We start from the raw sequence: 14,167 nt of genomic DNA on the forward strand, positions 1-14,167 counted from the left end.
CCTACCTCCACACCAGGTCAGTCCTATGACTAGAACCAGGGTAGCTGAACTGGTCTTCAGTTCACACCAGTTCTGCCCCCAGATGCTGTGTCATGTGCTGGCCCCCTGCCTGACCCACAGGGGGAACTTGTGGCTGGTGCAGCCCGGGTGGCGGGCCCTGGGGCAGGGAAGCTGCTGCACAGACTCAGCTCGGGAGCTCGCCCGGCCTTGACAGCGATGGCCATCAGTGTCTCCTCCCTGCCTCCAGGGGGAGATGTGCAGGCCCCGCTCCTCCAATCTCGTTCTGCACAGGTAGCGAGGAATCAGTCCCACAGCGACGACGCGGCCTGTGGTCTCGCTGCGCCTGCGCGCTAGGGAGAGCTGCAGGGGCTGGGTGCTGTGTGCGGGCGGGGCTGGCGCTGCTCTCACCCTGGTAACAGCGGCCGCTGCGGAGCCGCCCCCGGCCCGGCACCCCCGCGGCACCATGCAGGGGGAGGACGCCAGATACCTCAAGAGGTACCGCCCGCCCCGCGCCGGGGGGCTGTGCAGGCCGGGGCAGCACCCGAGTGGGGCGGGTGGGGTTCGGGGGGATGGGGTCTGGATGGGGGATGGGTGGGGTTGGGGAGGAGGTTTGGGGTGGGTGGGATTTGGGAGATGGGTGGGGTTAGGGGAGGAGGTTCGGGGGGATGGCGTCTAGATGGGTGGCATTAGGGAAGGAGGTATGGGAGATGGGTGGGGTTAGGGGAGGAGGTTCGGGGGGGATGGCGTTTAGATGGGTGGCATTAGGGAAGGAGGTATGGGAGATGGGTGGGGTTAGGGGAGGAGGTTTGGGGGATGGGGTCGGGTTGGGGGGGTCGGGTTGGGTGGGGCGGGGGATAGGAGGGATGGCTGGGGTTAAGGGTCGAGGTGGGTTGGGTGGGGGTGGATGGGTGCGGTTATGGGGAGGTTCAGTTTGGATGGGTGGGGTCAAGGGGGGAGGTTAGGTTGGGTTGGGGGGTGGATGGCTGGGGTTAAGGGCCAAGGTTGGGTTGGGTGGGGATGGATAGGAGGGATGGCTGGGGTTGTGGGGGGATGTTCGGTTGTGTTTGGAGTGTATAGCTGGGTGTGCACTGTACGGGTGAGGTGTAGATAAGGAGGGATTGCTGGAGATCACTGATCAGGTGGGATGTCAGAGTAGCAACGTAGGTAAAGGAAAGGGCTCTGGTGGGGAAGGGTGGATCTGAGGGATTGGATGGATGGGCTTTTTGGGAGGGATGGAGTGATGAGTGGATGATTATCTGCTGACACCATTGTTTAATGATGAAGCTGTCCCAGTTAGAGATTAGGGTCCATCTAGTCCAGTATCCTGTCTTTCAGCGATGTCTGTTACCAGCTGCTTCAGAGGAAAATGCAAGCAGCCCCAAGAACAGTTATAGAATATTCTGCCCATGGGAAAGTTTCTTCTTAATCTCTGTCAGTTAGTGGCTGGTTTACCCAATAAGCATGAGCCCTTATTATTTTTTCCTAGCTATGTAACTCTGGATTTTCTCATTATCCATCTTTTTTTTTTTTGAACCCTTCTGAGCTGCTGGTGATCTCCCCCTCTCCCTCTTTCTGCTTGTCTTCTGCACTGTTCAGCAGCCTTTGCAGAGTTTTGATTGGATATGTTGGGACACCCCAGTCATGTGCAGAGTTCTGTCACTCCCTTGTTGCTTAGATTGTTTACTTGCATATGTCAAATGATTACGATCCTTGATTTTAAAAATGCACTGAAAACTACCAATGATTTCTGATGGCCATTGATTCTGCTCTGAAGATATGATCATAGCTGAAAACTGAGTGGTCATCTGGCGTTATAGTTGCAATGGCCATCTTCAAAGTAGTATCTATCTTAATGTGTATATTCTATGCAGACCACTTTTGCGATCTTGGAGGAATTTTTTTTCCAGTGTTTTCAGCAGCAGACTTTAAATTTTTGTGTTCTAGAGAAACTGCTGAAACAAACCCAGTGCCCTGTTTGTCATGGCTCTGGGCAGATAGATGTGCAAGCATAGCTCTCCTCTGATTTCTTTTTCTCTTGTCATTCTTCATGCAGACTCCCACCCCAACATTCTGTCTGGCTCACTGTTGTAAGTTGTTAGTGTATAGGGGATCACAAGAAATTGTAGCCTGGCATATGCACAAAAGTTGCACCAGTTTAATAAAATTAGATTTTAAAAAATGGATTTAAACTAGGGTAAACCCCAATGTGGATGCTCTTAATTCAGTTGACACGAGAGCTAAATCGGTGCAAGTTTTGTGTGTAGACAAGACTTTCCTCTTTTAAGCTTTAATAGAGATTCTTGTCAATTTCAAGAACCAAGCAGGCAAGCGAAGTGAAGGGACAGCATGGCATAGCTGCATACCAGCAACCTGGCACAATGTGTCCTTCAAGCCTTGACAATCATCCAACATTTAGATTTTTTTTTCAATTAGATGGATGGTTGCAAAACTTAATAAGACTAGAAATGTTTCATTTATTTAAAAAACAAAAACATTTCCTTTGTGGCACTGGAGACCCATATACTACATTTGTTCTCATGGATAGTAAATGTTGATAAATGCAAAGAAATGTGTAGAGCTTATTTAGTGCTTTTCAGCTGTAATCTCAAAGCATATCTCAAAGTTTAGGCTTTTGAGATGAGGAAACTGAGGTACAGGTGATAGAGCAACTTCCCTCTCAGTGGTTGAGCCTGAGTAGCTGGTTGGACATTGGGCCTGTCTGCATGCAAGGGGAAGAAAATGGCCCCCAGGCCACAGAAGACAGGCTACTCTAGCCTGATAAGTAGATCATGGCCTGTGACCCATTATGTGGTCCCCTCCCAAGGCACAAAGGAAGCAAAGCAGAGGATCTCCACAACAGTAGGCCCTGTGCTCACCCATGATTCCACCCTACATAGAGGCAGGTTCCATGAGGAAAAAAACTTGAAGGCAGTACTAAAACTCATTGTGGTTCAGCTAATTTGGGCAGGCTTGCTCTTCAACCTATTCATAAATATTACCAAGTTTGACAATTAAAACAGTTTTGACTCTGCATAGAATATTTAATTAATTTCTCTGCATGTAAGCCTGGTGGAAATGGATTTGGAAGAAAATGAAAAAGCTGGCTTCCTTTGACGGTCATCCTACTACTAAGGCCTTTATCCTTAAATTTTGTGAGATTGCATGTCTATACAATCTTTAGTTACACACACAGTTAAAGCTTCCTGAGTAACCTTAACAAATCTACTAGGTAGGCCTTATTACAAATTCCTTCTAACCTCCAAAAAGTAGACGTTGAGTGAAGCAGTCCCACAAATTACAATTCCTCTCCCAAACTCCCTCACTCAAGCCCTAATACCTTAAGGTGTTGAGCACCCTCAGTTCCCACTGATTATAACAGGAGCTGAGGATGCTTAGTCTCTCATAAGATCAAGCTCACAGAGCTTTCCTGAAATAGCCTCTTACCAAAAATCTGTAGATATACTGAAACAGGTTTGGACTTGCTTGATTTATATCTCATGGTGGTGGTGAATTTTAAAAATCAGCCAAGCCCAGTAACAAACCATCAAAATCATCCTGAGACACTGAAGTTTCAGGCTCTGGAAAAATAGGTACGGTAGAGGCCTGTGCTCCAGCAGAAGGGATTTGTGAGTTCTTGTAGAAACAACTTGGTTGGAGTTCTTCATTCTTTTTTTCGTTTTTTTTTTGGGGGGGTGGGGGTAGTGCTTCAGTTCACTGTTTTGTCGACAAAACATTGTAGTGTAGACAAGGCCTAAGACATCTCTTATCCTATCACCAGAATCTGTGGGAAAGATTCCTTTAGAGAGAGATGAGTAACTGCTAATTGCTAATGGCATCAGTCTCTGGGGAAGCTGAGGATTAGGAATGCAGACTTTCAAAACATGGGCATATTTAGGCAATTAAACCCCTTTTCTGAGCCTATGACTTCCATAAGAGGCTTATCTTTCCGATTCAATGATTGATCCCTCTTAGTTTTGGATAGTATAGGCCAGGGGTCGGCAACCTTTGAGAAGTGGTGTGCTGAGTCTTCATTTATTCACTTTAATTTAAGGTTTTGCGTGCCAGTAATAGATTTTAACGTTTTTTAGAAGGTCTCTCTCTATAAGTCTATATATTATATAACTAAACTATTGTTGTATGTAAAGTAAACAAGGTTTTCAAAATGTTTAAGAAGCTTCATTTAAAATTAAATTAAAATGCTGATCTTATGCCGCCAGCCTGGTGTTCCATTCACCTAGGCCAGCAGCAGGCTGAGTGGGGCCTGCGGCCGGGACCCCAGCTGGTAAGGGGCCGGCAGCCAGAAACCCAGACCAGCAGCGGGCTGAGTGGGGCTGACGGCCGGGACTCCAGACCAGCAATGGGCTGAGCGGCTCAGCCCGTTGCCACTCAGCCTGCTGCCAGTCTGGGGTTCTGTCCGCTGGCTCCTGCCAGCCAGGGTCCCGGCTTCCAGCCCTGCTCAGCCCGCTGCTGGTCTGGGATCCCGGCCCTGCCCACACAGAGTGGGTATCTACCTTCTCCCTGGTTCTAGACCCTTCTCTTCTTCTCTCTCTACACTGAGCTGAGGGTGGGAGTGCACTGAGCACAGAGCTGGGGGTGAAGGATCAGGCTGGGGGTTGGGGTGTAGGGTCTGGCCAGGAGCTAGAATGAGGGAGGGCGCTCAGGGTTGGGGCAGAAGATTTGGGTGTGAAGTGCTCATTAGGGCAGCTCCCATTTGGTGCAGGTGGGAGTGTGTGTGTGGTGGGGAGGCGGGAGTGCAGGAGCTCCCGTTTGGTGCTCAGGGTGGTGGTGGGAATGTGCGAGATGCAAGAGTCAGGGCATGGGCTGTGGGGGAGCTGAGTGTGTGAGGGGTGCTGGAATCAGGGCTGGGGTCGTGGTGGCATGTAGGGATCAGGGCAGGAGGCTGGGGTGTGTAAGGGTCAGGGAAGAGGGCTGGGTGTGTGTGTGTGTGCGGGTGTAGGGGTCAGGGCAGAGGGCTGGGGGTGTGTGAGGGGGGTGCAGGGGGCTGGGGTGCATGAGGAGGGTGCAGGGGTCAGGGCAGGGGGCTGGGGTGTTTGTAGGGGGTGCATGGGTCAGGACAGAGGGCTGGGGGTGTGGGCTAGGGTCCTGGGGGTGCTCCCAGCCCCCTGCCCAGAGCGGCTCACGGCAGGGGGCTGGAGGGGATATGCCCTGATTCCATCCCCCCTTTCCCAAGGCCCCGTCCCCACCTCTTTTTCACCTCCTCTCCGGAGTGCTGCTCCGGCTCCACTTCTCCCCCTCCCTTGCAAGGGCAATCAGCTGATCGGTTGGAAGAGGAGGAGGGGCAGGAACCCAGCACACTGCAGAAGAGACCGGGGGGAGGGGACCTTGCTTGTGCTGCAGCAGCAACCGGCAGGACCCAGCTTCTTCACCCTGCCCCCGTGGTGGGTGGAGAAGAGCAGGCCGGGGTGGACAAGATTTTTAATGGCATGCTGCTGCCTGCCAGGGTCCCGGCCGCCGGCCTATCTCAGCCCGCAGCCAGCCTGGGTTCAGGTGCCATAGGTTGCCGACCCCTGGTATAGGCTTTATCTAGGCAGGCAGGAGCTTTGAAAGTCATTCTCCTTAATTACTTAATTTCTCTTGTAACTGAGATACCGTTCTTGGTATTTTTGGACATACCAAGGTAGATTTCATTTAAATTATGATTTAAATCACTAGTCAGGAAAACGTGATTTAATAATGGATTTCTACATAAAAGTGTATTCTTGTTGGTTGTTATAACCTCAATACATATTCAATGTTATACCTCAATACATATTCTTCACAACTCCGAGATAGATGTAGGTTTCATTTTTAGAAGGTACGCACTGTATATTTTTTAAGTGATTTCTTTTGAAAACTTTTCAGATTACTTTTACAGCTATATCAGAAAATGAATGACTGTTTGGTTATTTCATTTACCAAAGGTAATTGAAGCAGATATTTGTGAAGTCATTGGGAGATAAACTATGTCCAATTCAACAGGTTAATCATTAATATTAGGAGGATTTTCTTGCCATGCTGTATTAGGAGGAGAACATCACCAGACAGACATTTAAATTGTTTTATTTAACTAAACCAACAACATTATGTATTCTGGATTTTTTTCTTCAACAGCAAACTTATAATATTTTTAGAAAACAAGCATATGAATTTTTGAAGTTAGTTAAACATTCAAGTTTTTTAAAGTCAGGTTTGTTTTTGTTAAAATTGTTTGTAACTAAAATAGTTAAATGAAATTAAAAAAACAAAAAAACAAAAATTAAATCGATTTAATGTCAGCCAGGTCAACATGAGAAACTTAAAATATTGGCTTCTGCAGCTGACTCAGTCATCTTCACCTTCATTTTCCTGTTTGTTCATAATCTGGAAAAGAAAAACAAACTTTCCTGCTTTTTCAGGTCCCAAACGATTTCTCAATTTGGAATGAATTAGTCCAAAGGAAGAAAATATTCTTTTTACACTGGCAGAAGAAGCTACTGCTGTTACAAGTGAGATTATCACTTCAATCGTCTCTGAATCCAAGTGTTTAAGTGACTTCCATCAGTTCACTGGTGTGACTTTCTTTAAAACATCATCAGCAAACATATATTTCTTGAATGGTTCACCCTTAGCTCTGAAGTTTATTATAGTTGGCATTATGGAGGGAAGATTGCTGGATGTCCACGTCCTAGCCAACTCCTCTTCTTCAGCAGTTCAGGTTTGACCCTAGTACTGAGTATTGAGAATATTTGCAAGAAAATGAGATGGAGAGAGTGCTTGTCCCATTCTTTTTTTTTAATGCCTGTAATTTAACTCTGTCATTGCATATTTCTCTTTTTAAGATCTCATTCAGTTCATTCCAAATTTCAACAGCGTCAGCAATAAAACAGCTATTTCCCTGCATTTTATTCAAGGCTACAGAAATGGGCTTCAGGGTACTCAGCATGTGTTCAACATTTCTCTTAAGCCCAATGTTGAGAACTTTGGCTGTGACAGTGTCATCTATTTGTTCACGATTTTGTTCACAAACTGTCATCAGGTTAGGCCAGTTCTTGATACAGTGCTCAAAACAGTCCAGTACTGAGTTCTATCGCACGTCTTGTGGGAGAGTTAGCTTGGTTCCTCCCACTTTTTTCAGAGCAGCTGCTGTAAAGTGGTTGTTACCGAAGTGTTTTGCAATTTCAACAACATTAGCCTTTATTTCTGGAACATTGAAGTCTTTGGCTAGGAGGTGCATCAAATGTGCACTGCAACTGTATGTTGTTAGCTTGGGACTCCTAAATAATTTCTTCTCACCTTGGATATATTCGCAGCATTGTCTGGGACCAAGCTGCATACCAGACATTTGAATTTTTTTTCACAGTTTGTTATAGCTTTTACTGCTACTTCTTGTAAGTATTCTGCTGTGTGTGCATTTCCTGATGTATCAGTTGTTTCTGTAAGGAAGACATTCCCTTCTGTTGTCACACAAGCACGTACAACAGGATCATTGTGGACATTGCTCCACCCGTCAAGACTCAGGTTAATAATTTTACCCTCTAGACCTTTTGCACACTGCTCAATTTCTCTTTCATACACTTTATCCAGCAATTTGCCTGTGACATCTGCTCTGTTGGGTGGACTGTATCCTGGTTTTAATGACTGAACAATGTTAATGAAATGTGCGTTCTCAATCATACAGAAAGGAGAGTTTGTTGCATAAGCAGACTGGGCAATTTTTTCATCAATTACCTCTTTTTGTAATCTGCTGGTTCTTATCACAAATTTATCTATGGTTGTTTCTGGATGGTGGAGATTTTTTTTCTTTTCACTACAGGTGATATACTGTGGCTATGTGACATACATGGTGTGACTGAAACACTATCATTTGCAGATAACTCTGAAACTATAGAAAATGATGGTGATCTTGAAAGTGGAATGTCTTCAGAATTCTGTATGTTGAGGATGGATTGTCCTAAACAAAATAAGTCAGTGCAGTTATTTCAGTATTATTACCATACTGTTCATTTAGTATTACTCATTGCATTGACTGACACTCAGTACTACTTTAAAGGTGAAATTGTAAAACGAATATCTGCCTATTTCAGCTATTCATTTTTTATCACAACTGCATCTAAAATGATAGTACCATAGAGCAGCAACTATATTTTTTGCTCAAACATGAGAATTCAAGAATAGTCCAGAAGGAAGACAGGCAGTCCTTAAGAAAAGTATGAAATAAAAAAGTTTACCAACCTGAAGATCCTGCATGTTCAGACATGTTCCTTTCATCGTCTTTAAAGCAGCTTCTTCCTGAGAAGGAACACTTCTCAGGATGTTGTTTCATTCGGGCAACCAGGCCTGGCATTTCTTCGTTGCACTGTTTGTATTTTGCACGCATGCCTGTCTTACCCACAAGTAGGGGAACTTCATTAAAATATTCCCAAACTGGGTCTCTTTTACAGCCTGCTACCATTATAGGTTTTCCCTTCTAGTGAGAGAATGGTATGGTAGATCTCAAATCAATGAAGGCTACACTCAGAAAGACCTCAAGACTTCTGGAATATGCTACTCAAATAGTTTTACTTTTGTTTCTACTGCCTGTCCCTCCCTTCTCACATTTATCTCCAGACTTCTTCTCCTTGTCCAGATCTATTGCACGCCAAACAATCTTCTATTCATTGAACTTTTTGAAATTTTGCACTTTTAGAGAGAGGTAAGGGATTGACTCTGTGTACACACATTTGCAAAGGGAGAATAGGGTTGAGGTCTGTTATTTCTCACCTCTATATATAATGTATTTATTTAAAAACATTTTTGCTGTTACCTCTGGAGACACAAATCCACAGTTTGAGAACTGCAAAACTAAGCATCTGTGATGGTATCTTCTAGACTGACACTGAGTCCCATTGGGCAGATAGAAAGATTAACCTAAATCTATACAGAAACGTGTGGAAACCTATAAGATTGGGTCCCTAATCCATGAACTATTGGAACTCATTTACAAAACTTTTCTTAAAGATTACATGAATATATTGTCTCATACTATAGAATTAGAATTTATAATCCCTATTCCATGATGAGATATCTTTGAGCTATAATGTATCTTAATTAAAACCATCTCTAGGTAGGTTTTTTCCTCAAAAAGCATTTTATCAAAAAAATCCGATTTAAATAAAAAAATCCAATTTTTTTTTTAAATCATTGATTTTTAGCCACCCTGGCACATACTAGAGCCAATAGACATAGAGATGCCTCTTGTGCTAAGATTCGTATGTAAGTTGAAGGAACGTGGGAGAGACCATGTGCTAATGCAAAGAGGACCAAGACTGGGTTTATGCTATGTAGGTAGAATCTGTCTCAGTCATACAAACTGCTTGATCAGAGATGTCCAATTCACATTGACCTGTTTTCCCAGATATTCCTTGGGCTTCTCATTTAGTCAGTGATGAATTTGTTTTTCTGCCTTGCAGGAAGGTGAAAGGAGGTAACATAGATGTACACCCCTCTGAAAAGGCCCTTATTGTTCATTATGAAGTGGAAGCAACTATTCTTGGAGAAATGGGGGACCCCATGTTGGGGGAGCGCAAGGAGTGTCAAAAAATGTAAGTTCCTGGCACACTCTTGGGGTTATTTCTTAAAGTTAAAATTTCCTGGATTTCTAGGCTGAGTTCTTAAAATTACTGTTCTATTATATTATTTCTTTTGTTACTGAAACTTTTTCAAACTTCAAAACATTTAATTAAATTAGTATTAAGTCTGGAAATAACATATATGCATAGTTGTTTGCAGTGTTGTTGTAGCATATATTCATTGTAGTATTAAACTTTAGTTTTTATAACGTTTTCCATCTGTATATCTCAAGGTACTTTGTAAAGGAAAATAATTATCTTTCTCCCCATCTTATGTATGGGGAAGCTGAAGCAGTGAGAATAGGCGCCGACTCCGTGGGTGCTCCGGGGCTGAAGCATCCACAGGGAAAAATTGGTGGGTGCGGAGCACCCACCGGCAGCTCCCCAGCTCACCTCCGCCTCCTCCCCTGAGCGAGCCAACGCGTCCTGCTTCTCCCGCCTCCCTTCCAGTGCTTGTGCCACGAAACAGCTGTTTCACATGGCAAGCCTGGGAGGGAGAGGGGAGGAGAGGGAACGAGGCACACTTGGGGAAGAGGCGGGGCCAGGGTGGGGATATGGGGAGGGATTCAATAGGGGCAGGGAGGGAGCGGAGTTGGGGCCGTGGGGGTGCGAGCACCCACTGGCACCAAGAAAAGTTGGCGCCTGTGGCAGGGAGAAGTGAAGTTACTTGCTCATGGTCACACAGTGGTCAATGGCACAGCTTGGGATAAAACCCAGATCATCTGAGGCCTACTCTGGTGCTCTGTCCATTGGGATACAATGCATCCCTTATTTGGAGGATGTGTATGGCCAGTTAATGTTAGCAATTTCACTGTTGTCTGCATTTTCTTTATACAGGGCACAGTTGTTGTGCCCTCTGTAGTTAAGTTTGCCTAAGCATTTCTGTTGTAAAAGGCCCTTTTCCAGTAACTTCCTCAGACTTTCACCTTTGCAGGTCTGGTTTTTGCCTGAGGGCGAATTTTTTTTTTTTTTTTTTAAAAAGATCGAGCATATGTGTCTGAATGCGGGGGTTCTTTTTTAAGAACAAGGAACAGGTGGGAAAAAAACATTTCCATTGTATAAAAAAATCTGCAATAGTAGTATTTTCTTAACACACTAAAAATGTTTGTCTTGTTTACAATGAATCCATGCTATTCCATCCAGGACTCAACAGAAATCCTTTTATTCCACCTCCTGCTCTGTGCTTACAGATATCTGCTCTGGCTTACTCTCTGTCACTAGTATGATCTGTGATTGAGTCCTTTATGGTAAAGTAGACTTCTTTCTCTGGCTGTCCTAATGTGAAAACTTCAAAAAGATCTCACAAAACTAAGTGATTGGGCAACAAAATGGCAAATAAAATTTAATGTGGATAAATGTAAAGTAATGCATATTGGAAAAAGTAACCCCAACTATACATACAATATGATGGGGGCTAATTTAGCTACAACTAATCAGGAAAGAGATCTTGGAGTCATCGTGGATAGTTCTCTGAAGACGTCCACGCAGTGTGCAGCGGCAGTCAAAAAAGCAAACAGTATGTTAGGAATCATTAAAAAAGGAATAGAGAATAAGACGGAGAATATCTTCTTGCCCTTATATAAATCCATGGTATGCCCACATCTTGAATACTGCATACAAATGTGGTCTCCTCATCTCAAAAAAGATATAGTGGCATTAGAAGAGGATCAGAGAAGGGCAACTAAAATGATTAGGGGGTTGGAACAGGTCCCTTATGAGGAGAGATTAAAGAGGCTAGGACTTTTCAGCTTGGAAAAGAGGAGACTATGGGGGGGACATGATGGAGGTATATAAAATCATGAGTGGTGTGGAGAAAGTGAATAAGGAAAAATTATTTACTTGTTCCCATAATATAAGAACTAGGGGCCGCCAAATGAAATTAATGGGCAGCAGGTTTAAAACAAATAAAAGGAAGTTCTTCTTCACTCAGCACACAGTGAACCTGTGGAACTCCTTGCCTGAGGAGGTTGTGAAGGCTAGGACTATAACAGGATTTAAAAGAGAACTAGATAAATTTGTGCAGGTTAAGTCCATTAATGGCTATTAGCCAGGATGGGTAAGGAATGGTGTCCCTAGCCTCTGTCTGACAGAGGGTGGAGATGGATGGCAGGAGAGAGATCACTTGATAATTGCCTGTTAGGTTTGCTCCCTCTGGGGCACCTGGTGCTGGCCACTGTCAGCAGACAGGATACTGGGCTGGATGGACCTTTGGTCTGATCCAGTATGGCCATTCTTATGTTCTTAGGTTGTAATGCAATCTGAGGAAACTCTTGCAGAATCAATACTGACAGCAGATTTTATTTCTGACAGGTATTTTTTCTATGCTCTGCTCTGGGAGTTTCATATTAATAAAGGATAGTTACCTTTGGAGAACTTTTTTGGAAATGGATCACTGACTCCTTATTTGCTGTTGTGTCTTGACCAGATATTAGGCATTTGCCAATGCAGCCATCTCTAAAGCTGTTGTTTGATCAGCTGGTGAGAAATGGTCCTATCCTATTAAGTCTATTTGACAGACAGTTGCTTGCTGTCCTGAACTCCAGGGTGCCACTGCTTTCTGATCTTGGTTGTTCCAAACTGTAGCATGAGCATCAGATGTCTGTAGATCATCTCTGCCTTGACAAACTCATGACTATAAAAGTTTAAATCAAAGTATTGAAGATACAAAAATCCTACATCAACTGGGGAGAAAACGATCTGAACTGTGTCTTGCAGTATTCGGCTGAAGAGTCTTAATGCAAACACAGACGTTGCTTCCCTGGCTCGAAAGGTGGTGGAGGAATGCAAGCTCATTCACCCCTCCAAGCTAGCAGAAGTGGAGCAGCTGCTGTACTACCTGCAGAACCGCAGAGATGCCTCTTCCGGGAAAGGTAAGCGAGAGAGAGAACAGGGTGAATGGGGAGCTGGAATGTAGCAGCTATAGCGATACTCTGTAGTTTGGGGGTTCTAATTCAGATGCTACTTTCTCTGATACTCAGAAACCTGAGGAGGGAAGGGGAGTGTGTGTTTTGTGCCGTACCTGGAAGAATTGACAGAATCGTGTGGGGAAAGAGTTGTCATTTTGATGATCTAAGTACATTCTGAATTTTGATTTGTCAAACTTAATATTGATGCTTCTCTTTCAATTTTTGTGTCTTGGTTAAAGTTTTCTGTTCTAAATGCTGAAATGATTATTTCAGATAATGCTGTAAAGATGACGATGGAATTATTTCCATGAAAATTACAACCTCTTCTTCTCTTTTCTGTTACAACCAGTTAATAGGATAGATGCTTTCAAATGTCTTTATCTGGAAGCTGTGATTCAATGCCTGTTAAATTGCAGAGCCAACAGGTTCTTTATAGTACTATGAGTCCTCACTTTGTCTGCTGACAGAGCTGTACTGTTACACCCTAGCTTTATTTAAACCTCTGTTTAACATCTGGTTCAGGAGCCTTCAGTCCTGAGGCACTTTGAGATTTAATAAGGTTAAAAGAATTCTAGCATTTTCAGATTTGTCTCTTGGTAAGACACAAAGAAGGCAAAAATCCTGGAGAAATTTCCACTCCAGTCCTGGATTCCTTTTCAAAGCAGTTAATTGTTAGGGGCTTGCAGGCATACATCTACCAACTCATGTTCTGGAACAGAAGGTATAAAAGTTTCCAATCCCTAGCAATCTCCTATGTGATTGCAAACCCAGCTCTTTCGTTATATAGGCACAATTATAGGTTAGGTTTTCTTAACTCTTTTCTGCTGTGTTCTTTTGTGGCTACTTTTTAGTGGAATGCGTAGTTCTTAGTGCAAAAGCAAAAATACTGGGCTGTGATAGTTCATAATTTTTTCCTTATTCCTGTCTAAAGAAAACCTGAAATTACATTATTTTTAAATGGTACCTTTCTGCCTGTTACATATATTAATAATGTAGATCTTGTCTACTCATTATATACTGGAAAATTCTGTAGGTGGGTGACCTGAGAATTAGTACTTTATGACATCATGGATTCAAAGGAAGCAAAACCTGATTAATTGAGAGAGGAGCTGATTTTTTATTCAGACTGTTTAAACTCTCTTGTTTTCCTCTTGGTCTTATTACTAGGCATTTAGGTCAAATGCCTAGTAAACAATAGGAAGAAAAGCTTTTTTTGGATAAATATTCAACACTCCATCTCTTCAACTAAGGCTTGTGAGAACGCCCAGTCCTTTTCTCTGGCTCCTCCAATAGAGTGGCAGCAAAAAAACCAGCCACTTAACATTAGATATGATATGCTATTATTAGGACCCTACCATATTCACAGCCATGAAAAACGCGTCACGGACCGTGAAATCTGGTCTTTTGTGTGCTTTTACCCAGACTATACAGATTTCACAGGGGAGACCAGCGTTTCTCAAATTGGGGGTCCTGACCCAAAAGGGAGTTGCAAGGGGTTTGCAGTATTGCCACCTTTACTTGTGCGTTGCCTTCAGAGCTGGGTGGCCAGAGAGTGGCAACTGTTGGCCATGTGCCCAGCTCTGAAGGCAGTGCCCTGTCAGCAGCAGCACAGAAGTAAGGGTGGCAATACCATACCATGCCACCCTTAGTCTACACTGCTGCTTTCAGAGCTGG

General features: G+C 43.9%; 1 protein-coding gene across 1 annotated transcript in view; it reads left to right on the forward strand.

Moving 5' to 3' along the window:
* The first annotated feature begins 358 nt into the window (after positions 1-358).
* Positions 359-14,167, forward strand: part of KIFAP3 (kinesin associated protein 3) — a 130,301-nt gene continuing 116,492 nt past the window's right edge. The window contains exons 1-3 of the mRNA XM_077824048.1: positions 359-495; positions 9,429-9,560; positions 12,303-12,457. Coding sequence (XP_077680174.1) covers positions 464-495; positions 9,429-9,560; positions 12,303-12,457 — 319 coding nt within the window. The 5' untranslated portion in view covers positions 359-463. The remainder of the gene's footprint in view (positions 496-9,428; positions 9,561-12,302; positions 12,458-14,167) is intronic.

This window comes from Eretmochelys imbricata, chromosome 8 (genome assembly GCF_965152235.1).
Source record: "Eretmochelys imbricata isolate rEreImb1 chromosome 8, rEreImb1.hap1, whole genome shotgun sequence".
In the NCBI taxonomy this organism is placed as follows: Eukaryota; Metazoa; Chordata; order Testudines; family Cheloniidae; genus Eretmochelys; species Eretmochelys imbricata.